The sequence below is a fragment of the Ornithodoros turicata genome, unplaced genomic scaffold (assembly GCF_037126465.1).
Source record: "Ornithodoros turicata isolate Travis unplaced genomic scaffold, ASM3712646v1 ctg00000947.1, whole genome shotgun sequence".
Taxonomy (NCBI): Eukaryota; Metazoa; Arthropoda; class Arachnida; order Ixodida; family Argasidae; genus Ornithodoros; species Ornithodoros turicata.
In genome coordinates, this window is record NW_026999423.1 from 205292 (window position 1) to 232957 (window position 27666).

The window sequence follows — 27666 nt, forward strand, 5'->3', positions numbered from 1 at the left end:
CTGCCTTCCACAGAAGCAGGTTTCCCATATGCGTCGCTTCAGACTCCGCCAGGTGATCGATGGATCTCCATCTCTTCAACTGAACATCACTGGAAGTCTAAAGTGAGGTGAGGTCCCCAATACGTATATTTTTCACTATTATTTATGCTGCGTTGTAGCGATTCACTATGTGGTTGCGATTATTTTTACTGTTCTCACTGTGTTGGTAAATTGTTTTTTATTAACTGTATAGCGTATTTTTAGAAGCGGGATTTTCTTGCGTCTGTCTTTGCTTATCCTGCTACTCCTCTGCGACCCATTATCTATTAATCTGTATCGTCACAGTAAATAACGTACGCTGCATCCGGAAAGGTGGTTCGTTAAATTCCCCAAGCATCACCGAAGCGCGCCCTTGCTTCTCCTTCGATTAATATAAAGCGTCACTCTCATCGATGGTCGCTCAGAATTCCCACCTATTTGTGCCGTCTGCCTTTTTTTTTTCCTTTCTCGGTGGTTGTGTTGCGGTTAATTGGAACGCTCGTCATTAATGCTACCATCCCTAAATAACTGCGTACTTCGCCCATCATTGTCACCTTGTCGTCTCAACACGATTTGTTGCATCCGCAGTGGGAAACAATCTCACTGCGCCATCCCTTCTCGTGTCTGGTGGTGTCTTTCTGAACAATTGCTGGCGACTTTTGCTCATAGTTTGTTATATAAAGTGTAAATTTAATGATGTCCTCGCTAGGAAAGGTCACCTTGGGTGGTCCGCAGGCAGAAAAACAACTGATAAGACGATAAGAACCCATGAAGGCATCACGTGAAGTACCCTCTCGAGCCTAGGAAAGAGATAATTATCTCTTTCCTAGTCACCGTGATGTGACTAGCTCACATAGGGCACATAGACGTTGTAATATATAATATTTTCCCCTTCTAGCTTAATTGATACATATTATAATACACATTTTTATATTTGTGCAGTTTTGAAACCTATAGCTCCCCTTGATGGTCCTCTATTCGACAGAAAATAATTTTTTTTTGTTATGTTAAACCGGTAGGGCCCTGCTGTAGGTGAAACTAACCCTGAATGACATTACTGACATGCCATTTAAAAGTCAGACTACGGACACTTTATGAATACGTTGTGGAGGCGATCTTCAACACAACGCAGTGACGAGCATGGATTTATGAACGCCAATCGTTGTTAGAAAGCATGCAGCAAGCCCTGTATGGAATGTGAGACAACACAGTTTACACCACACTTGTGACCACACCATGCAAGATCACCATGAGAATGTCTCGTAAGTCACATGGCACATTGCAGGTGGGCCATGGGTCCGGCGTGGGAACATCGACGACGATCGTAACTGAAGTGTTCGGCGGAGCCAGGGCACGATGAGCGCAGGGTACAAAGACTGACAAGTGATCTACCTGGTGCTTGAAAAAAGTACTGAAGAAAAAGGTTTGTAAGACTCGAATACTATTATACGCTCCATTGTGTGGCATTGCATTCAGCCAGATAACATAGTTGACGGGGACCATAGCCCGCATTGCCTTGACGTTTTCTTTTACCGTAGCAGGTATTCGATCAACCACCCGTCAACCCGTGCCATCACAGCGAGGGCTCCCAGGGAGGTCACCTTCTTGCACACGGTTGTAACGCGCAATAAGGTAAGTCCCGTCAGAGCCTCCCACTTACCAGAAACGACCGACTGACAAAAAAAAAAAAAACGGAAAAAAGAAAAGTAAAAACGCGTATGCTGGAATCTGTTGCGTATAATTTGACGCTAGATAAACATTTTGAACACAGAACAGATTCCTTAAAGGGACTTTCTGGACTCCAGATGTGAAGTAAATAGGCCTCATCAGATGATAGTCATTCATGTAGTAGTTTTCTTTATTTTTTACGAATCCAAGCGGAAAATATTTTACTCGTTGGATATGTTACTCGCAAATCGTTTATTTCAAGTTACTTCGGTTATGTGACTGGTTGTTTGACATAATATTCTGAGAGATGTTCGAATATGTTTATTCCAGGGATCGGAACCGAAACTGAACCCGAACCGAAAACCGGAAAAAACCGTTATTTTCTGACGAACCCGAACCGAACCCGAACGATTTTTTTGCTTGTCCTGAGCCGAACCGGAACTGAACCGAAAAAAATTGATACGGTTACCGGTTCGGGAAGCGGTTCAGAGGTAAATTAATTGTACTACTGAGCGACCTTTTTTTTGCTCACCTGAACGGTTATCTCACACCTTTCTCTTACAATCGTGTACGGTGAGCGTAAGCTTGCTTGCATGTAGCAAAATTACTGCCCGTGGACCGGTTAAACCGAGGCCGAAAGAAGTAACTGTTCCAATCCCTGTAAATGCCCCGACCGCTGACAGATTTTTTTTTGTCTGTGTATGTGCAGGGGTGGGGGGGGGGGGTGGAGGGTTCTCCCTGAGCCGAACCCGAACCGAACCGATATACCTGAACCGGTTCAAGCTGATAATTTCGGTTCAGCGGAGCTAAACCCGAACCGAACCAATATGCCTGAACCCGAACCCGAACCGGACCGAAAAAAATACCGGTTCCGATCCCTGGTTTATTCGCGTCATCTTCAGCAAACTGTTTCGATCCCTGCCATCTGGGAAGTGAGAGCTTCGGCCACACTGATTGGTTTTCGCAAGCACGTGACCTTACCGGAAATAGATGCAAACACGTCTTCGAAGGTGTCTTCAGTGATGTCACGGCTGGTTTAGTTGCGGTATTCTCAGTGCGAATTTTCCACGCGCAATTACTTTTACTTTCATATTGTTATTATGTTTTACAACTTGATGGAAAGAGAGATACATAACAAACGTAAATATATAGTGTAACACACTAGTGCGTAAATAACGCAGTATAGGCAGTACAAAGACTCGTTTTCTTCTATAGATTAACTCCAGACGGCTTCATCATTTGCAATGCTCATCTTACCTCAGATACGCGATCTTTTGAATCGCTATGTTTCCCGTGTGTGAACCACACTCTGAAAAACCTTCCTACTTTGCAGAGACGATGACGACCGTTACGACAAATAAATCAGAGCTGGAGCTTCACAAACTCCTTGAACGAGCAGTCCTTCTCTCCTACTACGACAAATTCATCGAGATAGGTGAGCCAAAACGCAACTTCATATCACCGGGCATGTCAATCAGGGACGTGACACTTTCGTCGTCAACCACGCAGCGCCAACAGGTCGGGGTTGACCGCTGCCGAGGTCATGGGTTCGAAACCCTGTACCATGAGAGCAGGAGTCTGTCACGTCCTCCTCTGAGACTGTAGCCAAATACGCGTCCTGTGCGATGAAGTTTAGCGAAGTAACTCTCAATATAGGACGAATGATAAGGTACTTCTTGACCAGAGTTCCCTTTCGAGGCAAACTCCGATGTTACTAGAACGCCTATTTCCTTTCCACGACCGCGAAGGGGCAAAGGTCGCAGTACAAAATATTGCGTGCCAAGGTTGTCTACACTGAGGGATGTGTTTATATCGACGTAATTCGTTTGCAAAAATATGTTTCAACGACAACTTTCACCTTGGAACCGAAGACCCGCTTAAATGGGTTGTCGGGTCCGGAAGCGCGTGCATGAGATCGATGGTGTAATTTTCTGCACCGCTTGATAGCTTCATTGGTGAAGTTTCCCTCCCGAAAACAGCTTATATATTAAATAAACGGGATTTAAAAACTCCCACACTCTCAGAAGTACTGAAAAAAATCTCGCCAGATATAAATAGCGTTGATCCCGTAACGTCTCAGGAAATATATTTTTCGTACGATTTTTTTTCGTGTTTTTTTCATGTTGTTTCCATGCTACAACAGAAGCCTCAAGCCCTGAGAACAAGTATTTTATATTACTTAGAGCAGCTACTTTCCATGACTCTTTGCATATTCTCAAGCTCAACGATGGTCGCCTCATGATGTAGAAAATAGGAATTAGAGGAAAATCTGTTGGAATATAGATAATTACCTCAATACTATGCACGTTGGAGTACGGGTCCACATGTCAGTGCATTGACAAAACGCAAGGCGACTGTTTCGTCCACACAAAAAAAAAAGAAGAGAAAAACACCGGTCCAGATAAATAAATCTTTGATATCGAAGACGAAGGCTGCAAACAATGACACTGGTACCTCTACAACGCATGGAGTTACTTGTCTTGATAAGGCATCTGTCCACCCTAACCTCAATTACGGATTTGCCCTTAGGCGGGGACAATGTGCAGCAGTTTCGTGACTCCAGTGATCAAGATATCGAGGAGTTGATCAACATGGTAGATATGGCCAGAAAGCCACCTCACGTCAAGAGGTTCAAGAAAGCACTGGCAGAGTGGAAACCAGACACAGGTAAATCGAAAACCAAATTTGGAGAAGGGGCTGGATCTTATGTACCGCGTGTTGGCCTGCGTGTGCGGTACATAATGTCCGTATACAAAGCCGGCGTTTCGTTGAACTTGGCCTCAAAGTCCGGCCTCTCAAGCAGATCAGTTAACAAGCTATTTTCTGCAATCTCCGTAAGTATTTCTAATGATTCTAATTGCGTTCATGAACCTCCTATATGGAAGCAACGATTGCATAGGCTTCTGTGAGAACGCCCTGCTCTCCGTATATGCATAACTTGGCAGAAGTGTAGGATAGTTAGGTTGAATTGCAAGCGGCTGCATTCCTCTCTAAAGAACTTCCTCAACCGACAGTTACGTTACCGCCGCATTAGCCCTTCAGTCGTTTCCGACAATGAAAAAGTGCGTCTGAATCTAAGAATAAAAACGACAGTTGCAGCAACGTCCACCCCAGCGGATGGAGCAGAAGGGGAGCTTCACAACCTACTTCGAGGAGCGGATCTTCTCTCCTACCACGACAAGTTCATGGAAATAGGTGAGTCAGAATAGGCCGTGTCGATGCATACGCGGAATACTAACGGAAGCTAGTCGTGCGTGTACATGTGAGGACAAGAGACGGTGGCCGCATAATTCAGAGCGTACCAATTAAGCCTGTTTGGAGAAGAGAAAGATACGGATTGTATTTAAGGAAAAGCAAATCCGCTTAGCACGCAATACGTATTTTGACTCCCACCTTGTTTACAAGCATTGGGGAAGGAAAGAGAGGCCCTACTGCTCCGAAAGGTGAAGCCGAGATTGGGGGGCCACTCCAGGTGGCCCTGGTGGTCCTGGTAGCGACACACTACGGTGGTTTCGGTATCGCTTGAGTGTGCTCGAAACCAGGCGGGGGTCTAGGTCCAGGAGGTCCAGGGGTCCAAAACTCCAATTCTAGACTTGAACATAAGGTTCAAGGGTCGTCACCACCGCGGAACCCTCGGTGTCTCTCCGTCCAGAAAACGTTGTACGCTGGTCTCATTTTATAGCGCGGTCACCGCCATCTATCGCGGTTGACGCAACTCTTCGGGATTTTCCTACACTCCAAGAAAAAAATGAGTAAAACTGGGAGTAATTGCAGCTTCTACTCCCCTGGACTGCAATTACTCCCCATTTTAGTCCCTATAGCACGACATTTAGTCCCGACATTTACTCCCCAGGACTGCAAATTGTCATTGAACTTCGCGAATGTTCTCCTGAATGCAAGAGTCAATGTAGATATGTGCGCTTGTTCAATTGGATGGCATATAAGGCTATATACCTCAGCCAACGTAGCAATTTTCCAGGCACACAGAGTAAGAAACAGTCTGTGCGTTTTTCTTCGCAAATTGTGCCCTATGTATATGGCGCAAGATTCTATATAACTCGATATGTCACGGTTTGGCGGCTTGCTTCAAAGCATTTACATGCATGCACACGAATTATGTACCTGGGACTCTTACAACAGGGCGTGAAATACAGTCTCCACTCTGTGACATTCATTTACTCCCAAAAGGGACTACTATTTGTGGCAATGCATTTAGTCCACAAAAGCAGTAAAATTACTCCTTTTTTGGGTAGGGTTCGCTCACCTTTCAACGTCTGCTGTACCTGTAGCCGCACATAATCCCCATCAGTGTGTTTTAGTGGTACTTCTATAATGCACGGAGTCAGGTGTCTTGGAACCTTAACCTAACCCTTTTGTAATTGTTTCTAGGCGGGGACAACGTTCAGCAACTTTTTGACTCGACGGCGGAGGATTTCCAGGAAGTGATTGACCTCGTTGATATGGCCACAAAGCCATTTCACGTTAAGAGACTGAAGAAAGCACTGGGCCAGTGGACAGCACAGTCAGGTAAATGAAGAACCAAACGGGGAGAAAGGAATCCATCTTCTTGTATCCCGTATAAGCTTTCGGTACCAGTGTATAATGGCACCTTGAATGCCGGGAAGGCTTTCTTCGTTGGTTCACAAATCCAGCATTACAACAACAACAACAACAACTAAATCATGACTATGGCCTGGGGTGATTCACCGCTTGAGAGCAGTACCCTACCCCATTACACGAGAAGAATGAGATGTGAAATATGAAAATGAAGTTATGTGCAAGTCCAACTCGAACTCCCGTCGTCTGGTTGCGCAACGCTATACGTCGCACAAAAGGAAGAAGCACATGAAAGAAGCGCCAATGGTCCTTGAGATGCAGGGGTGGACCCTACAGCGTCTGGAGCAAGCCGGTAGCCAAGAGGAACTCCAAGAACATCAGAAGTCCTCGACGGTGTTGGACATGGCTCTGACATGGGCCAAGAATTGCAGCCAGGTTGAACGTCTGCCGGCTAGCACCACTCAGCTGAGCACAGAGTTGCCGCCTCTCCGTTTCGTAGAGCTTACATTCAATTAGGACGTGCTCAATGTTCGCTTCAACGCCACATTTGGAGCATAGGCAGCTGTCACAGTATCCGATTCGGCACTTGAATTGGGGAGTGAAGGCAACGTTGAGACGAAGCCTGTGCAGGAGGGACGTGAAACAGCGTGGTAAACGGTCAGGAACTGAGAAGGACATAGTGGGATCCACAGAATACATGAGAGACCTGTCAGTGATGTCCCGACTCCACTGCTGGCGAGCTAGTGGCTGAATGAGCTCATTCAGAAGTGATCTCCTGTCTCCTCTTGATAACACCGTTGGTACAACAGCCGGAGACTGTTGAGCAGCCGTTGCCGCTCTGTCGGCTTCCTCGTTTCCGCTCAAACCACAGTGACCCGGGACCCACTGCAGGGATATATGATGACCGTGATCGCTTAGAAGCTGAACCTGATGGAGGATATCAGTGACAACTGGGGCGAGCGATCCACGTATTCCCATGTTGGCTATGCATTGAAGAGCAGCCTTTGAATCTGAGTAGATGACCCAGGCCCGCGGATCGTCACAGGGCGTCTTACGTAGAAACAACAGGATAGCATATAACTCAGCCGACGTTGATGATGTGCGGTGTGAGAGACGGTATCCATGTGACACACCGTCAGTTGGAATAACAAATGCAGACGATGAACATTCATGACTGGAGGATCCGTCAGTGAAAACTGCAGTGTGGTCAGAATAGCGATTGTGCATCATATCCGCTGCAAGCTGTTTCAGAACTGATGTAGGCACTTGGTTTCGTTTGACATTAAGACCAGGAATTGACAATGCGATCGATGGTACTGGAAGCGACCACGGAGGCGTCGTGGGCACCAGTGATCTTGCAGAAAACGGGGGAACCTTAGGTTTCACTTCCATGAAACAGTTGTATGCGTTACATTGCTTCCGGCGACAAACTTTTGCTATTAGTGGATGGCGGCGGTGATGTGCTCTGAGGCGCAAGTAATGGCGAATGGTCTCCCTCTGCCGTAAGACTTCAATAGGTATTTCGCGGGCTTCTGCTATCACCATCCGCGTTTCCGCGGCTCTCGGGACGCCAAGACATACCCTTAAGCTCCGTGCTAGAATACACCGCAGTCGATGTTCTTGCGTCTGTGAAATTCCGTGCAAGACTGGTAGGCTATATAGCAGAGTCCCTCGGACTAGGGCTTTGTGGATGGCCAGAAGAGACTTCTCATTCATTCCCCACTTCGGCCCAGCAAAGTGGCGAATGACGGAAATCCACCGGTGTGCCTTTGTGTCCAGGTGATCGATGTGTTTCTTCCAGGACAAGTTGGAGTCTAGGATGACACCCAGGAATCTATGGTGTGCTACCAGCCTAAGGGGCGTATCGCCAAGGAAGAGCTGATACCGATGCATATGCTTCCGAGTAAAAGCCATGACTGCTGTTTTCTCAGTTGATATATCCATGCCTGCCTCCGTTAGGTACCGCAAGATGTTATCCAGGGAATGCTGAAGACGGCGTAGGATAGCAGGCCTCGATTTCCCAACAGTCCAAATGCAGACGTCATCAGCATAGATAGATATATTGACTTTAGGGGCGATACAGGACTTTAGGCCTGCCATTACAAGGTTGAAAAGGATAGGACTTAAAACGCTGCCTTGTGGTACGCCCTGAGTCAAGACAACTTTCGAAGTGACTCCTTCTTTTGTGCGAACAGAGAGTGTTCTATGGCGCAAAAAATCAGCCAGCCAGAAGAACATTCTGTCGGGAACGCCTGCTTGCAACAAAAGATGCAGAACGTTGGCATGACTGACGGTGTCGTAGGCTCTCTTGACGTCCAGGAACACTGCCATGACTATTTTCTTCTGGCTCCTCGCTTGCTCGACGGTGGTGACGAGATCGAGAACAGAGTCTATGGAGCTACGATTCCGACGGAAGCCTGCCATCTCTTCGGGGAAGGTACGATGACCCTCAAGCCACCACTCCAGTCTATGCAAGACCATTCGCTCCAAGACTTTACCAAGACAACTCGTCAGGCTAACTGGACGAAAGGATGACAGGTCAGATGGGTGCTTGCCAGGCTTTAACAGCGGGACTACTACGGCATCTTTCCAAGACTGCGGCACTTCACCGCTTCTCCATGATGTATTGAAGACATGGATCACACAGGAAACACAGCCGTCGCTAAGGTTTCGGATGGCTCGATAGGAGATTCCGTCTCCACCTGGCGTCGATTGTACTCGTGACAGGCACACCGCGGCTCTGAATTCACCCAATGTGAAGTCCATATCCATCTGTGCGTTCACCACTGGTTCTCTTCGTGAGATCGCCTCCTGTATCTCGGAAGTGGAAGCGCGGAATACGTCAGTGTTTGAAGCTTGCGAATTTGCGGATATAATCTTGCAGAAGTCCAGCGCAACAGAGTTCTCGGACCGCATGAGAGACAGCGCTAGCACTCCCAAAGGATTTTTGGGCGGGAGGGTCTCTCTCAGACTCCGGGCCACGCTCCACACTCTGGCAGCGCGGGTAAAAGGCGACAGCGTTGCGCAGAATTGACGCCAGCGCTCTCTGTCAACATTCTTTAGTTCCTTCTGTACTACCCTGGCAGTATGCCGGGCTTCTATGATGTCCTGAAACAGCCCCGATCGTCTAGCCTTTCGTTCAGCTCTCCGCCTTTGCGCTCGTAGTTGTTCCACGCGAGGATTTGTTCCCATATGTCCTGTCGCGACCTTTACGGTTCGCGAACAGCATCGAAGAGAAGTAGTCAGCGTTTCGGTTAGCTGCTCTGCTGACATGTTCGGCTGCGCCAATTCTGAACAAGACGATCGAAAGTCCTTCCAGTTAATTAACCTAACAAATTTGGTCCTGGGTTGGCCAGTATACCTGTCGCATGAAATGTAGATGGGCAAATGGTCACTTCCTTTCCCATCGACATCAGTCGACCACGAGAGACTCCTGGAAACATCTTTTGAGCAGATGGACACGTCCAGGACGTCAGTTGAGAAATCTCTACGCAGGAACGTTGGTGAACCATCATTGAGCAGACACAGGTCCATTTCGTCGATGACGTCAACCCATCTTATTCCCCTCCTGTCTGTACGTGCACTTCCCCACCGTGGATGGTGGGCATTGATGTCCCCCACTACCAGGAACGGCGGTGGTAGCCCAAGAAATATGTCCCGTATGCTCTGCTGCGACAAGGTAATAGAGGGCGGGAGATACAAACTTACAACAGTAAGTACAATGTTGCCCAGTCGAACCTTGCATCTCACTTGGTCAGCGGAAGAAATATGCGGCTCCTGTAATTGGGCAGCCGTTAGGTCCTTCCGGACACAAAGCACAGTCCTTGATACGCCTTGGCTGCCAGATGTAAATACGTTGTACCCGCTGAGTCTAAAGTCGTCCTTAATGTACGCTTCGCTTATGGCAAGTATGGGAATGGGATATTTTAGAAGAAACAACTTGAGGTCGGGGAGCTTATTGCGAATGCCCCTCGCGTTCCACTGCAGCACTGTGGCTCTCCTATAAAGACTGTCCATGCAAGGATGTTAGCACTCCTTCCGCAGCAAGAAGGTGCTGAACTTCGGGTAAGGACGCAGCAGCAGGGAAAGAGGACACAATCGCTTTGAGTGCGGCCAGAACTAGAGGGAGGAGGACAGACATTGTGGTACTGTCACTCGATACTGCGGTGTGTGCGTGCTTCGATCGTCGGGAAACCACTGGCTTCGCCGTAGCGCATTTCCAAGGCCTTCGTATAGCCTCAGCATAAGTTGCCCGTGAAAGCTGGGGTGTATCGGCGTCAGGTGTAGGTGGTATTAGCGTCTTTTCCCCATTACTACTGTGGAAGACGCGAGCTGCGTCGCCATCAAGCTGACGAGGGGACTTCTGTCCAATTCGAGAAGGCCGCGGTGACATAGCGGGGCCCTCAGACACATGGGGGCGGTGATGTTGCACACGAGCATCGGACGCATGATGGTCTCTCACAGGTTGGGATATGCTGATGACAGACTCTTGAAAACGCTTGATAGCTTGGCGCTTATAAGGGCATTGGGAATGCGAGACAACGTGGGGTCCTCTACAGTTAGCACATTTCGGCTGACGCCGAGCCGTGCATTCCTTGAAATTATGTGGGCCGGCGCAAATCTTGCAGCGTTGGGGCCAGCGACAGTTGCGTGCGAGGTGACCAAACCTTTGGCAGTGAAAGCACTGTAGCGGGCCTTCTACGTACTCATGTACCTTATGGATTGAAAATCCCAAGTGAACTTCCATAGGTAACTTTTGACTGGACTGAAACGTCAGGATCACACTTCTCAAAGGGACGTAGCGATCCGAGCCGTCGTCATTGGAGACGTACCGCATTTGCCGACGAGCCGCTATGACGCCTTCGCCTTCTAGGTAGGAGGTGAGATCCTCATTGGTATAAGCAAGCGGAACGTCATTGATTTTTCCTTGGTTCTTCACATATGACGAAGGGATGCTGACTTCGACGTCAATACCAGCGACATTTCGAAGTGAAAGGAGGTTGGAGACTGCGCCCTCCGTGGTGACGAAGATGCACATCGAGCCGTCCTTATTTACACGATGGTGCGCTATTAGCTCCTGCGCAGCAGACCGAATGTCTTTCGCAATCAGGTTGGGGTTCACCTTCCAGAAGGACTTGTCGGGTTGCACCGGCTTGAACAGAACTGGGATGCCCTGAGGCCTGTTCTTTTTGTACGTGACAAGGGTAAAAGGATCCCCAATGTCCTGCTCCTCTTCCTGATCATTCGCGGGATCAGTGACAACAGTGGTGTACATTTGGGTCGTCTCGGACCAATCATTGTGCAACATCTGACCTTTCAACGTCAACACGCTTGTCAATCCTCCATCGCCAGAACACGGTGATAGAGATAGGCTGGCTTGGGGTGATACAGGTGGTCTGGCGGTGGCGGAAGACGGAGGTGACGGCGGTTCCGCTGCTGGGTCTCGAACCATCGGAGAGCGACTACGCTCACGTAGAGGCGGATGATGAATCGTGGAAGGATCATCTCCGTCGGGTGGCCGGTCCATGGCCGGCATGCGACCGTCCCGTCCTCGCTCCATTGGCACAAAGGCCTACAGAGCTGAAGCCGAGGAAGGCCACAAATTTGAAAGCAATAGGGTTAGGCTTAGCAGGGAAAGCAGGAGCAACAGAATAAGCGTCCGTGCTGAGCAAGCGCGAGCACGAAATCCCAGCATTACAAGCCAAGCATTTGACAACCTATTTTCTGCAATCTCCGTCGATCTAAGATCTAATTGCATGGAAGAACATTTCAAATTGAAGCAGATGATCACATAGGTCATTTGGGGGTACCGGACTTCCACATGCATGACTGCATAGAAATGTAGAATTGAGAGATAGAGGTACCGACAACCTACCCACAACTGACTCGATTCTCAAACGCGCTGTTGCCACATCAATCACTCTGTAGTTTTATCTCTGAGCATCGTTAAATGAAGATAGTAACAGGAGTTTCACGTTATCTTACAATGAATTATGATTTTGCGTGGATGTCGATCAATGGCTTAACAGTCGACATTGCTTTACAGTCGCGGTAGCGTCCAGTGCGGCCGACGAATCAGAAGGCGAAGTTCACGAATTACTTCGAGAAGCGGATCTTCTCTCCTACCACGACAAGTTCATCGAACTGGGTGAGTTAAAAAGTGTGTCTGTGTATATCGAATACTAGCGGGATCCAGGCAGGTTGCTGCATTTGCAAAGGCGTGTGGGGCCGGTGGTGGTGAAAGGCGAAATATGAGATAGAGCAGAGTGTTAAGATAGAGAGAGTTAAGCCGTCACCTAACGCCGTCCCGAATGGTAGTTCTTCCTGCGCTGAAGAAGCGCTAAAGTTCACCTCGTAGACCTGTGTGAGCGCGCCACACCAAGATTCGCTAATTGGCAGAGGGCGCGACATGGGGGGTGAATTCCACCACGCAAAGCGGGGCCTCAGGGTGTTTTTCATATATCTTTACCATAGTCGTGTGGATGCAACCAGCCATCAAAACGGCAAGCTTTCTATACCAGTTACAATTATTATTACAAATAAATCTCGTTCGACAGATTGATAATTTCGGCATGCTGAGCTAAGACTGAAGACGTTAGAATGATGGGCTGGTTGTGTTGAAAATCTAGATAAAATGGTTAAAAAGCAAGCGAGCTGGTGGCTAAGATCCATGACGAAAACCCGAGACTGGGAAAAAGACGAAAAACAGACGACACAACACAAAGTCTCAACTTTGAGACTTTGTGTTGTGTCGTCTGTTTTTCGTCTTTTTCCCAGTCTCGGGTTTTCGTCATGGAAATTCTAGAATCGCCAGTGAAGGGGAACACGAAAAGAAATGTTTAGTCCCGTCGTTTTGTGCACTCTTGTATGGCTTCTCTTGCCATTCTAAGAAGTAATTTAAGAATACTTATTTTAGAATGGGATTAAATGTTTGCTGCATCCCCTGGAGTGAAAGAACAAAAAAGACTGATAATAGGGTCTTTGGGATTGCACAGGTTAACGAGCCCTATAGTATAGGTCATCATAAAACTATTTAACGCGAGACAGAGACAAAAATTCGTATTCCAGGTCAGGTAGGGCCTTCTGCGTTAGGGATGTGTCTAATGTGTCCGAGGACACGTTACGGATGTTTAATCTCGGTATTGGATTCGTTCTCAGGCGCAGACAATGTGCAGCAGCTTTGTGACTCAACCGACGAAGAGTTCCGGACACTCGCCGAGCACGTAGGCATGGCCAGAAAGCCCCTTCAAGTGAAAAGATTGAAGAACGCACTGAAACAGTGGTCAGGCCATGCAGGTAATTGGAGAAATCTCGGGTTCTGGTAAAACCACTCACTTATCGTGTACATGCTCCTGGCACTCCATGGTAGTATTCGTACGCGATCCATATTGGCCAAGGGGAATTCGGCTGTACGTGCGTTATTAGTTGATTCCCAGGTCATACGCCGAGTATATACATAGTAGCAAGGTGCTACGTGGCACTGTAAATGAGTTGTATGTTGCCTATACGTGTCCCTTACTTCAATCTCCGCGATGCCTCTAATTATTCCACGAACAATCCGCGATCCACAAAAGATGTTACGGACCCTTCGGAGCACTTACAGGTTCGGGTTAGTAAAGGCATGTGCCTCAACAGGGATTCTGAACTTGGGAGGGGAAATTTGGGAATTGAAATGGGGGAAGGACGCCACGCGGCATTCACTTCCGGTCGACACTTGTGTAGTGTATCATTTGCAGGACATCTCCCTCGCCAGGGACGCACCAAGTCTGGGTCATGGCAGTTTCTAGATGCACGTGTCTCATCGGTGCCAGCGGTAGGGTCGCTCGCGAGGAGCAATACAGCCTCAAGAAACTCGGGAGAAGCAATAAGATACCTCTGAACTTATGCGCGTATTGCTCTGGAGTTATTATGAGCAGGGGATAGTGTCTTGATGGACGGTAAAACGGGTTCATACGTGAGCGAAAAGGTGTTGAGACCCGATAGCGTAGTGAGGTGTCAAAGAAGGTTCAGTCCTACGTGTCAAACCTCCAGCTACATTAGTCATTGTGTCCTTTTGTGACGGAGTGCTTCTCTGGAGCTTGCAAAAAGAAATTCAATGACGGTAGTAATGTCAGTAAAACGGTGGCCCCAGATGTTTCCGTTTCTCATGTCAGGGGAGCAAAATCATCAGTCACTCCAATGGTTTTATTATCTTGTCAATGAACAGCGCGATGGCTCTAGGTTGCTATAGGTCTGGTTCCCTTAAGGACGTTGACGTCACCGCGAGAGATATGCACGATGGCTCACAAACCCTCTTGACTGACGTGCCTCCGTCATTTCAGAGCCAGCTGCGTTTCGGGATTCGCACAAACGATGTAATACGCGTCTCTTACCCTTTGTTGTGAAACTCGGTATACAGATCCTCATCGTATCGGAGAACCTTCTCTTAAATATGTACCGGGTAAGAGGGGGCCAAGTGTTACATCCTATTCTACCCATATTCTTCGTCTTCCTGGTGCACTATAGCTTACGTATTCCTTTATGCTAGCAAGTCGATTTTATCTTATCTTAAATGAAAATTTAAAATCTCACTGCCCGGACATATGTGTCTGTATTGCCTACACTGAACTTCCTTTGCAGCCGTAACGACGTCCATTCCTTCAAACGAGTCGGAGCGTGAAGTTCACGACCTGCTTCAGCGAGCGGATCTCCTCACCTACTACGACAAGTTCATCGAGAAAGGTGAGCCAGAATGCGTCTTCGTGTCACCAAATATAGCGACCTCACTGGTACTTCGGTTGTTTTTTTAAAGTGTTTTGTTTTAAGGTCACTATTTTTCGGCATGCTCGCTGAACGATTTTTCTGAAGTCAGCCTCGGTGGATCAGTGGTATACTGCGGCCAAGTGCCTCGGATTTGAAATGGCGCGAATAATAATAAAAATAAATAAATGAATAAAAATGACAATTTCTCTCACTCTTAGAGAGTACCTTAGAGAGTACCTTGCGTGGTCTACAGTGCATTTAGTAAATCGTCTTCATGAGACTTGGAACGTGTTTAACTTAAGTGTTGAACTTAACCCCAGGCGTAGACAATGTGCAGCAGCTTTTTGACTCGACGGCAGAAGAGTTCCAGGAGTTCATGGATCTTGTTGGCATGGCTGGATTCCCTTTTCACATGATGAGGTTCCAGAACGAACTGGAACATTGGACAGGACACCCAGGTGAGCTACACACCACTGCACTGAGGCATAGCACTCGTACCTCGTATACTCCACCTTGGCATTCCTGCGCGGAACATAATGGCTTTGGCGAACATAATGACGCGGAACATAATGAATTTACACGCTCCCCAACTATTTTTTAAATCTCCGCAATGCACCTAGTGTCCTACTGACTAACGACATAGACTGAAAGAACGAACGGGCGTATGGACCGCATGATGGACACGCCTATACCCTAATACGCCGTTCAGTTTTTTTCTCAATTTACACGCTGTGTAGAACGTCGTGTCCACAGTGCAAACTAATAACGTCTATCGAGGTCTCGCAACCCGTTTAGATACGTAGATCAACAATCCACTGCTGTGTTTGTACTTATGTACCACACAATACCCATCGTATTTCTTTTTTCATTTAAATGGGCCCCAAAAGATGGTCGTGTTTTGCGTCTCATAGGGTACAAGGACGCAGGCGTATTCCGTATTGAATGGTTATTATGTTAATACACGCACAATGCAGCGTAGGAAGTGTCTTTGTTATTGCCGTTTGCATGCGCTGGTGCTATACATTTTCCTTTGAGATGTCGTTCCAATGCATACACAATGTATGTAACCCATATAACGCAGATACGAGTTCAAATATCATTTTTTTCCAGCATGCCAACCAATCGCTTATTTTTTTCAGTCACAATGACGTCCGTTCCGGCAACAAAACCGAGACTGTCGGAGATTCACCACCTCCTTGAACCAGCGGGTCTCCTCTCTTACTGCGAGAAATTCGAGGAAATAGGTGAGTCTAATCGATTAGCACAGCTTGCACAGCACACAGCACACAGAGCGCTTGTTGGTCTGTGCAGGCTATGGTAAGTGCATACTGAAAACCCTGTCTTTCGGTTCGAGTCACAACACACTCTGTCGCCTCATGCCATGGAACAACCGCATGAGTCAGTCAGAAGGGAAACACGCGAATCGTTATGGGTAATGATGATGAGTCCTTTCACTGAGTTCATATTCCCAAATATGAGTCTTGGTGTTTTTCGAGTAACGGATACTCCCACAACATCAGGAACTTTATTTTAAGATGATGAATGGGGAGTTCCATCGCCACGTCACACACTCTACCTCATTGCTGGTGGCGATGTGGGGAATGAAATAATGAGCCCCTTGAGTATAAGGATCGAAGTCCTATGTTGTCCAGAAAGGTAGAGAGAGCTTGGAGGGCAGAGCGTTGTTGGGCTGCGGATGTGGCCAGGGACCAAGCAGTTTCCTGTGGAGAGGGGAGGATGGGCGAGAGTCCAGCTGACTAAGGTTGCCAGCGTGGACAAAGAGGAAGAATGTGACCACAGTGGCAACGTCTGGAAGAGTGAACTTGTACACACTTTTACTGAATTGAGGCTTATTCGTGGAAGAAGCTGAGACACCATGCATTATCTTACGACGCAATGTTAATCATTTGATGTCACGTAATTTATAAATAGTCCTAACGTGCGAAAAAGAATATTTAATGTAACGTTTCAACGGGAACATTACATTAATTCGCAAATGCTCGTATACGAGCCCGTGGGATTTCACGCTTACGGTTTTAGTCTTGGTGTGACGGGCGACTACATTTGTTAATTTGTTTAATCTAGACCACGCTCGACATCGCGGCCCTTAGAGGCTTAGTAAACACCACTATGCGCAACGAACGCTCTTGAGCAACTCGATGCGGATCGGATTCAACCGTGCGAATTAGCGAATGTTTCTGTGAAGAGTTTGCTTTTGTTGCAGTGACATTCCTACCACACATGAACACCATCTCATGGTCAGCAGCACTGCCTGCGACAATGCCACTATGCTCACACACTGGGTCTCGATATTGGTTACAATGGGGTCCATCGGTGACCAGGGGCGGATTTAAGGGTCTGTCATGGGGGGGAGGGGGGTCTTAAGGAAATTTCGTGCTTTGCGGCGCAGCATCGTCCAGGAGATAGGGTTTTTACATAGGGAACATAACCGCATGGGGTCGCCCCCCCCCCCTCCTTAAATCCGCCCCTGCCGGTGACCCTGTATGAAAATGATTGTGTACGGTTTGTTGCGTGATCACCTGTTCGAAGTCTTCGATCGGGGTCATTGGGCTGAGTCTTGGGAAAACCTGATACAGCACAGCCGGTGACAGGATTCGAACCCGTGTCACCTCCCAGTCTCGGCGTGGAAAGCGATCATGACTAACGATCATGACTGGTGACTGATGATCATATGACTAGTACACTCAAGGGGAGGGGGAGGAGTGGAACGGAGATCAATAGCGGCTCCTTATAGTCCCTTAGACTGCTATTCCCTCCCCATTTTGGTGCCCTAACCCCGATGTTTAGTCCCTAGGACTGCAAATTGTTACTGACCTTCGTAAAATCACTTTCAGAATGCAACAGTCTACGTAAATGTGTGCTGTTGGTCAGTTTGGTGGTATAAGACTTTATAGTTGAGCCAACTTAGCGATATTCCACCCAGAGAGATTAAGGAACTGTTAGCGCATCTTTCTTCTCAAATTGTACCCTATGTATGCCGAAAGATTTTAGATCACTCCATTTTTTCTGTAACATGTACGAAGGTGGATATAACAACCTCCTGCGACGCATTCGTATAAACTGTGTTCATAAAGCCTCAGACGATTTTAACCCCAGTGCTGAAATTTCCCTTAGGAATGAACAATGTGCAGCAGCTTCGCGGCTTGACTGACGAAGAGTTCCACGAGGTCATCAACCGGGTAGACATGGCCGGGAAGCCGTTTCATGTAAAGAAACTCAAGAAGGTACTCGAAGAATGGACAGGGCCCACAGGTAACAGAAAGGCCACCAAATCTGGGGGAAGGGTTCCATTTTCTCTCACATGATGTTACACAAGCTTCCACACTCCGTCTTCTTATTCTCTGTAGACTCGCTTCAGTGCTTGACGTCATGGGGGTGCGGCGGGGCTGCTATCGTGCTTGGTGGACGAAAACCGCGCGATCAGTAATTGTGTGTTTTCGGTCACTATTAAGGGCATGCCGCAAAGTGGTGCAGCTATTGCATGTCCTTCGCGGTACAGAATGGAGAAATACGTCGCATACATCGTGCGGTTTCCGACTCCATTTTCTCTACCAGCTACGTCTACTCTATGCGCGTGAGCGGACGCACCCTCTTGTTTACAGACTGAAGTGGGTCTATGCATTACACAATGCCAAATATATTTTCGTCTAGAGCTTGTTAGATGATTGGCAGATCCCCTGCTAGGCTTCCAACTAGCATCTCTCGTGCGTTGTTTTCTTTCTTCGTTTCATTTCTAATTTCCCTAATTGCTGTCAAGGAGGCTATCCCTGATCACAGTCAACGGTCGCATATTCGCTGATAGGCAGCCCATTGGGCCAGCGTGCATAAATTTCTAGTGAGGCAGGTGATGAGCAAGATGAGAAAGAAGCAACTTGGCGGCACTACATGCCAGACTCACCGTGAAGACATTACATCGGTCTTTGCGTTTTCTAAAAAGGAGCTGTAAAGTAAATGGCACACATGTAGAACCTCTGTGCTTTCGTCAAAGCTTGTAACTTGGACGCTTCAGATGCCTAAAGTCTCTGCTGCAAATCCTCCTGCTTTTTCAGCAATTGCATTTCAAAAATTGCTTGCCAAGCAAAGGATGCCGATTCCGCGGTCTACTCAGACGCAACAACCCTTACTCGACTAGAACGCCGTCTACCGAAAAGGCAAGCAAACACCCAAGCGAGTTCGTGGCCGTATTCGCGAGTGCAGTGCACGCCTCATTATCGAAGTTGCAGGATTTGTGTTTCTCAGAATACAAGCCCGTAAGCCTGATATCCGTATGAACTATGAAGTGCTTGGATGCGAGTTTTCGGAGGCACTGCTCAGCGATGCAGCGACACAGAGACGCGGGGAGAGAGAAAGACCAACAGAGGGCGCGGACCGCGCACATACTCGAAAACTTCTGTTGCTTCACTTGTGTTCCGTCCTAGCATTGTTCTGAATTCATTAATCATTTGTACTGATCTTTTATCATAATATTAGTGTTGCTTCACAATGCGTTGCAATCTTTAATCGTCCATATTGGCTTCCTCGTGCTGTTCCCATGCTCCTATTTTTTCATTAAGGAACTCACGTTACATACGTGGCATTCCCTATCCCCGAGCCGTCCATGTGTATTTTTTCTCGTTATTCTGGTTCTGTGTTTTCCTCGCAGTAAGTGTACTAATGCTTCGTTGCTTGTTTGTATCTACTCTTGTATACTCGCATTTGTCTTGTTCTTTTGTGTCTACTTGTTTTCTACCTCTGTCTTCTTGCAAGGATATGATACGGTCGACGGCTATAAGGAAGCCGAACACTTCCATCCCCCTGTCTTCTGATATGTGCCGGATGAAACAAACCTGTTCCCGTGAAATGACTGTCGTGGTCTCGAGAGTCAATTAACGAAACAAGCAGAGGTATCGATGAACACTGGAAACTCAAAGACACTAGACAACAACCCAAAATACAGCAGCGACGACATATCATTGCTGGTTTTATTATACAACATGATCCCAGAGCAAAAAACGAGCCCCTGTAGCCACTGTTGCTTCGCGGCGCAAACACGGAAAAACGAGGGTCGCGGTCCAGATACATTACCGCACTTGACCTGTCTCTTGTATTCCAATTATTGTTGCTTACGTTCCTAAATTCCTTGCTAAAATTACAGGAATTTCTCGCTTCATCTCCAAAGGCATGGCTTCGACACCTGAATTTGATCTCAAGATGGAAATGTCGTCACAGTGGGAAGACCTCAGGAAGGAAATGCACGAAGCCATTGCGGCGGAAGACGAGGCTCGTGTTCAAAAGTGCCTGGATGCTGCACCTGCTTTGAAACTTTGGCTGGATCCTGTGAAAGAAAAATCAGCTCGTTACAGAGCTGTTAAAAAGAAAGCCATCCGTATACATGGCCTCTTAGTCTCGCGTGGATGTGGACTCAAGAACGACAAAGAAGCATCGTATTATCAATATCTGACAGGCGTTCATCGAGCTGAAATTCGACGGCAACGATACTACACCAAAGAATGCAAAGAATCCTACATCTATTACTTGAAAAGCAAATCAAGGAGCCACGTCGGATGTGATGACCTCGAGGGGCGATTGGAGAAGATGTTCAGGGAACTTTCAACCGACCAATTAAACGAGAAAATATTGAAAGTTGTTGCCACAGCACCGCATCTGGATATACTATTCGACTACAACAGTGAAAACGTTCAGGGGATCACGGGGTGCAGCGGCAGCCGCGTTCTCGGACTTACTGATTACGAAAAGCAAAGAATTTCTATCGGAGGCAGAGGAACGAAAGCCGAAATCCGGGGCACGTTCATTCACGAATCTTGTCATTTGGCACTTCATCTGGTGTATAAAAATGATGGCAAGCCATATTTCCGCGAAGATACAGAAATGGAACGGCGATACAGAGCCATTCTGGATGACATAAAAAAACGAAGAGAAAACGATGTGGATGTCTTGATCCGACAAGCTTTGATGAAAAATAAAGAACAAGAAGCGATTGTTCGCATCCCACACATACTAACTGAATATGGCAGCGATCATGGAAATAGGGTTCTCGAAAATGAGGTACCAGAACTACGAAAGTTTTTCGAGGATACTGTCATCCCGGACATGCAGAAATACATTCAAAATGGAATCCCGTCGATAGATGCGACAATGATAGAAAAGGTAAACGAGAGACTCAACAAAGCTTTCAACATTGGCAAACTCAACGTCAATTTCGAGAACCAACCGAAGAACAGTGTCTGGGAAAGCGGGTTACTTCACGTAGTTACGGGCCCAGAACTGAGGCTTCTCGAAATAATGGTTCACAACGCTGTGCAATCTACGGGACTTCCGTACATGTTTTTCGATGCAAAACAGCTAGACTCCACACTGAAGGATGTGTTACTAGACTACAAATATGCGTTTGTTCTTGTAACGGTCCAACAAAACAAGAACGTCCAAAAGATGATTCAGCTTTTCAGTGAAGTATCCTGTGTCACTGGATCAAAAGTCATCTTGCTCGTGGAAGACAGCGACAAAGACTACTTGATGGAACGAGTACAAGCAGATGCATTCTTTACGGAGAGGCACGAAGTTCACAGAATCGACGAAGCAACCTTTGCGCATGTCACGAATAGCTGCAAAGAAGGGATTTTCGAAAATTCCCGCGTAAAACTTCAGGGCCAAGACGTTTCTAAGTTCTCGGACGCCACAAATATTGATACCTTCTTACGTTGCGTTGACACTGCAGTTTTCCTAAAGCTATGTGAGTCGGGGAACGTTGACCTGGGACCTCCTCTTCATGAACTAGAAGAACGTGTTGAGAACTATTACGTGAAAAGAGAGTGTAGAAGAGCCGTGGAAATTAACTTGAAAGAATGCAATCTAGGCGACGACAGTGAGGCTTTCGCACTTCTGGGCTGTCCACACAATCAGGTCACAACACTTCTACCTCCCGGTTGTGAGGCAAAGGCCAAGAAGGATTTAAAGAATTTCGAGAAATTCGTACTCGTCCACGAGCCATGTGACTACGAAGCTCTCCTGGAAGATGGTCATTTCCGAAACAAAGTAGTGCACCTGCTAAAGTTCGACGAACCTCATAAGAGACTCTTGTGGACCAAATCAAATGGTCGTCTCAGTCACCTTCCAATGACGGGAAGTGAGAGTTACAACGAGGACGCCTTGTTAAACGTAAACGAGAAGGTTGTCATAGTCTCTGGTGCACCAGGTATGGGAAAGAGTACTCTAGCAAAGCGCTTGTGCACAGAAGTAAAAAATCGAGATACGAAGCGGTGGGTGATGTACGTCGACCTTCCTCAGAGAATGGCATCTGTTAAGACAGCGTCGCCGAGTCAAGCGGATATGTGCAGGTATCTAGCGGATCTATGCCAAGTACAAAAAGATGGTCTGGAGTTCGCTTTGTTCGAGGAAAGTTTGAACGTCGGAAGCCCTTTCAAGGTTGCCGTCATCTTCGATGCCTTCGATGAAGTGAACGAGGAATGCCGCAAGTGCGTCTCGGAGCTTACATCGTTTCTATCTGAAAAGAAAGCTTGCAAGATATATATGTTTACTCGCACTGTATTTAAGTCCCATGCACAAGATGCTTTCCACACGGTGTCATATGAACTCCTTCCTTTTTCAGACGAAAATCAGGAGGAGTTCATTAGAAAATATGAGGGAACAGCTCATTCAACCAATGAAAATACTGGAGTCTCCAAGCTGTTCCAGCGACTGCACACGAACTTGAAGGAGACAAACAAGACAATCCTAGAAACCCCTCTCCTGCTTCGTATGATCTTTGAAATGAAGAATGGGGAAATTGCAGAGTCTGACGATTACTCTTCGTTACTTAAACGTGCAAACATATCAGCCGATAAGAATAAGAACTTATATATTGTACACGTGTACAAGTTGTTTGTGTGGTACAAGCACCTTGTATTCAGAATTGAAAAAAGAAAAGAAAATCTCCGCCTACACGCCGTACAAGAGGAGAATGACTCCGCAGCGCTTCAGTTTTACGAAAACCATAAACTCCTCGCTATGAAGTGTATATTCCCTCAGGAAACCTTGAAATACTTATTGAACAAAGACGAATTAGAGAATATAGAGCCCGAAGGACGTTTAATGAAGGACGCAGCTAATAATTGTCTCAAAGAAGGATTTCTGAATGGTCTGAACAACGGAATTCCAGAGTTCGTTCATAAGACATTCGCTGAATTCTTTGCAGCCGATTACTTACTGAAGAAAGCGAAAGTAACAGAAAATTTAGACCTGAGGGATGTCATTGTCAATCTGTACCGTGAAGAAGAATACAGCGGTGTAATGATGTTGTTCGACGCACTGGCATCGGAGTCCTTTCCCCTTCACTCTGCTGTGATGAACAATGACGCTTCATATTTTGAGCAGCTCGATATCCAAAGAGAGGATATGTTGAAAGTCGATGAGCTCGAAAGGACGCCACTGCACTTAGGAGCCCTGCATTCTGATCAAGCAACATTGAAGAAGCTTCCGATGGATGATGAGCTAATCACGAAGGATTTGTTTCAACTGTCACCGTTTGGGTACGCAGAGCTGCGGTCTCCATGGGACGCAAAATACGCTGGAGAATGGATGGAATGCTTGCGGACTGAGACTTCGGCTGCGGGAGACAGACTTAACGTGTTATGCGCTCGATGCAGTGAGGAAGCAGTGAAACGTTCTACCAAAAATCTACGCACGTGTGAAACCTTCGAGGAAAAGAGACATTTTCTTGAACGAGCAATATTCACGGCTGTGAGACACGACCTACGAGGCGTTTTAGACGTGTATCTGACCTATGTGTCCCCGAGAGAGAGTACAGTAGATCTGCACAGAGACATCATGGACCAATTAGAATCACGCAAGGAACGAAGCTCGAAATGTTCTGCAGAGTCTTCGGTAATTGGAAACCTTGATAGTTTTACAGACAGTAGCATGAGAACTGTCCCTTTTTACGCAAAGTCCGAGACTGTTTGTAAAATGCTCCTTCCTTACTGCGATCTGGGAATTCTTGATATGGATGGAAACACAATGTTGCACATTAGCGCGAAGAGGGGAAATCTGGAGACAACACAGATTTACCCCGCATATTTATCCGTTAACAATAGAAATGGACGCTTTCAAACTCCTTTGCACTTGACTAGAGATGCAGAGATTGTGAGGCTACTTCTTCCTCTTTATTCCTCAGTGAATGTTCTCGATTATCATGAAGAAACTCCGATGGATATATGTGCAAAGAGAGATGATTTGGAGGCCATGAAGTTGTTACTCCTTCGCACTCGGACATATGACGAACATCACATCAGGCTGAACACAACGCTTCATGAGGCTTCTGCCTCTCTTTCCCTTAAAGCTGTGACGTTTCTTCTACCCCACACAAACGCGCACATGCTTAACTGGGAAGGAGAAACGTGCTTAGCAGTTGCTCGGAGAAGTCGCGAATATGAGAAGAGTTTGAAGTCCAACGTTGTGAGTTGTCTCATCCCACACTCGCTCGTGAACTCACCTGAAACGTTCGGCTCATCACCGTTGTACGTCTGGGCGAATGATGGTGTAAGGAAAGTGATGCAAACTCTATGGCCTTATTTGCGACACAGTGACCCTAGGCATGCACAGAGGATCAGCAGAAACTCCGTGTATGCGGAAGTGAATTGGGATTTCCAAGAAGAAATTTCGTGTTTGAAACTTCTCTTCCTCCATTTAGATGTCATCGCTGGTGATCCTGATAGCCGCAAACTGCTACATGATATGGCCAAGGACAGGCTACGTAAGATAAAAGAAGAAAATCTCATTAATTACATGAAGCTGTTACTGCCGCATTTAAATCTCAGTGAGCAGGATTATGTAAAACGCAGAGTAAAAAATGATCACATCGTTACCTTATATCGGGGATGGTCGCACATGAATAACACCAATGATCCCCACATTGACGATGTCGACGCGGAAATGGTCGATGACGATGGCAATATCAAGTTGCTAATAGAAGCAGAGGAAGGTAATGTGGAAGCTGTGGAACTTCACCTCTCACATTCATCCGTATACTTTACAGATAAAAAAGAGAACACTGCATTGCACTTGAGCGCGAGGAAGGGACACACAAATGTGGTGAAGTTCCTCATTCCTTTTTATAAATCAGTGGACGTGATCAATATGCGTCGAGAGACACCCATGCATGTGTGCGCCTCAAATGGACACATGGACATTATAAAGTTATTATTACTCCGCTCTAGAATGAGTTCCCGTGACAAGGATGGAAGGACACCTCTTCACTTTGCCTGTATAAGTGGTGCCGTTGACATCGTGAACTTCCTTCTTCCCCACTCGTTCCCTAATATGCGCGACATATTCGGTTGCACATGGTGCTTTCTTTCCCCTAAAAGTAGCAACATGAATGTTCTGAGATGCCTTATCCCACACTCTCTTATGAACTGTCCAAATAAATACGGCGAATCACCAACACGAAGGTGTGCAGAAGATCGTACGAGAGAAGAGCTGGTGACATTATTGCCATATTCTTGTGATTATGACGCAGCGAGTTTATTGACTATTCTCCCGCTGTCATTTTGGAAGGAGTATACGGGTATGGGAACTACGCTTTGTCTGAAACTGATGGTACTCCACTCAGATGTCAACGCAGTAGATAAGTGTTTCTGTGCAACACCCAGCCGCATTCGAAAGTATTATGTAGAGAGTGATTCATTCCTGCGTCCAACAAAGACTGAGATATCACTACTCCTGAAATATGTTCCTCTCTTGCTTCCGCATACAAATGTTTCTGCTAAGGATTATGAAGGCAAGAAACTATTACAAGGAGCCCTCCGAAGTAGGAAATATCCCAAATTGGATAGCTTCCTTCAGAAATGGACTCGCTTGAGTGACTTTCATTCATGATGCTGACGATTGTTGGCAACGGTTGTGGTTAAGCACCAAGTGCCACTGATCTGTCAGTGGACACGAGCTCTGAAGACGATATGGCAGTTTTAATAGAGGTATCAACAGCAGTATACTGAGTCCTTGCCTTCATCCGAGAAAGCACAAAAATTCATCCAGTGTCAAAAATGAAAGAAAACAAATCACTCCTGTGATTTTTTTGTGATTGTGATTATGACTAACGCATTTTGTTTCTTATTCCTTATGTTACAAAGTACCATTCCGTAGTAGGTTCATAACGTGATTTGAAAATGTGTAAAAAATGTGTCTATTCCTAATGTGCTAGTAATGTGGTTAGCTATGATATGCCACAGTATTAGAATACGGCTGCGTGCGATTATGTTTGGTGTCAAATGTATATACCCAAATGTCAAATGTAAATGAACAAAAGTGTTTTTCGCACATTGGAAAAGGTTTAATTCAAATTATTTTGGAACTCTCGCTCACTTCGCTGCAGAGTTGTGTAAAGTAAATATTGTCGAGCGAAACACATGTGCGATACAGTCGTACTTTTATTACGACCTAATAAATGTAAGGGTTCCAAATTGCTTTTCCAGTTATTGTTACAGGTTACGGAACATATTACTTTGAAGTAATCAAGGTTCGTGTAAAGGAACCTCGACTGACTCAAATATGCCTGTTACAAATTAGATTTGTGTACGTGTGATTAAATGATTATATGCAGTTGTCCTTGGAAGTAATGTGTCCACTTAGATGTCATCAAGAGATGCAGGTGGGGAGAAAATTCAGTGAACCGGTAAGCAAAGATGAAGGGAAGTGTCCCAGGAGGAGAGACGCCCATATATTTCGAACAGAGACTGCTATTCCTCTTCATCATGAGCGAGAATCAGAATTAGCGGCTCGCACACAGCGCAGGACATGTCCTAGGGCCTCATAGCAGCCACAAGGACACGTGTTTCGAGGGGACGCAAGTTATAGTTATGGCCAGCTTGTGAAAGCTCGGGATGCGTGCTTTAGTTGTTATTACAGTTACTTTTGCGGATTCCAATTACCCGAGCAGCGCACAATATTGGTCCAATATTGGCACTGTCTCGGTTTTAGTGAGCCTAATGAGGGCCAATCAAGCCAATGAAGAGCAATAAGTGGTCTTATCTTGGCTCCTCCTACTCTCACCACTGTGCTACCCATGGCAGTGTTTCAGTACCTACCCAGGTAAATATAACAAAAAAGACGAAAGAGATAGAGAAAAAATAATGCATTGTACTGTGATGCCTTCCCGTTGTCGTGCTGCCATTCAAACCAACTAAAACTAGACCAGAGTAGCAGTTACTATAGCTACAGAGCATTCGTATTCTTCATTGGCTCACCACGGGCTTGCAACATTGGACCATTATTGGCACTTTCATTGGAGTATTACCAGACCTTTGTTGCACGGCCTATATACTGGAACAACGTAACTTATATTGACTGCCAATTTTAGACCGATATGGGACCATTGATGGCGTGCTGTTTTTAGAGTTATGTTTAGAGTTACCAAATTAAATTTTCGCAGCCATCTTGTGCTCCCACCACATCACTTTCATAGCTGCTTTCATATCGTGCATTCGTGCTGCCCAAACTCGAATACGCATCGGCCATATGGGATCCCCATCAAGAGTACTTAATTCAAGCATTAGAGTCAGTTCAAAATGTGCTTCATTACATCTAACTATTCCAGAGACGCGAGTGTTTCACGTATAAAGAAAAAACCTCGACGTTGATCTTCTAAGTCAAGACGGTTGATAGCCA

At 46.4% G+C, this 27666-nt stretch overlaps 2 protein-coding genes across 2 annotated transcripts; both read left to right on the forward strand.

Moving 5' to 3' along the window:
• LOC135375836 (uncharacterized) lies at nucleotides 1–15140 on the forward strand. The gene is made up of 10 exons (XM_064608480.1): nucleotides 1–107; nucleotides 1304–1441; nucleotides 1557–1650; nucleotides 3020–3121; nucleotides 6076–6213; nucleotides 12290–12391; nucleotides 13402–13564; nucleotides 13980–14056; nucleotides 14863–14964; nucleotides 15049–15140. The coding sequence occupies exons 4-10, from the start codon at nucleotides 3025–3027 to the stop codon at nucleotides 15138–15140; spliced, it is 771 nt and encodes a 256-aa protein (XP_064464550.1). The 5' UTR covers nucleotides 1–107; nucleotides 1304–1441; nucleotides 1557–1650; nucleotides 3020–3024.
• LOC135375837 (uncharacterized) lies at nucleotides 14714–26631 on the forward strand. Its single transcript, XM_064608481.1, has 6 exons — nucleotides 14714–14964; nucleotides 15306–15443; nucleotides 16125–16229; nucleotides 18121–18258; nucleotides 20141–24982; nucleotides 26603–26631. The coding sequence occupies exons 2-6, from the start codon at nucleotides 15362–15364 to the stop codon at nucleotides 26629–26631; spliced, it is 5196 nt and encodes a 1731-aa protein (XP_064464551.1). The 5' UTR covers nucleotides 14714–14964; nucleotides 15306–15361.
• Nucleotides 26632–27666: the final 1035 nt, after the last annotated feature.

Bases quoted from the DNA above. Each gene is read 5' to 3' on its own strand.
- LOC135375836 (XM_064608480.1), top strand. From the start codon at position 3,025: ATGACGACCGTTACGACAAATAAATCAGAGCTGGAGCTTCACAAACTC. The intron at 6,214-12,289 runs GTAAATGAAGAA...ATTGCTTTACAG, and splicing joins CCAGTGGACAGCACAGTCAG to TCGCGGTAGCGTCCAGTGCG. The intron at 12,392-13,401 runs GTGAGTTAAAAA...ATTCGTTCTCAG, and splicing joins CGACAAGTTCATCGAACTGG to GCGCAGACAATGTGCAGCAG.
- LOC135375837 (XM_064608481.1), top strand. From the start codon at position 15,362: ATGGATCTTGTTGGCATGGCTGGATTCCCTTTTCACATGATGAGGTTC. The intron at 18,259-20,140 runs GTAACAGAAAGG...CTAAAATTACAG, and splicing joins AGAATGGACAGGGCCCACAG to GAATTTCTCGCTTCATCTCC. The intron at 24,983-26,602 runs GTAATGTGGAAG...GATTATATGCAG, and splicing joins GCTAATAGAAGCAGAGGAAG to TTGTCCTTGGAAGTAATGTG.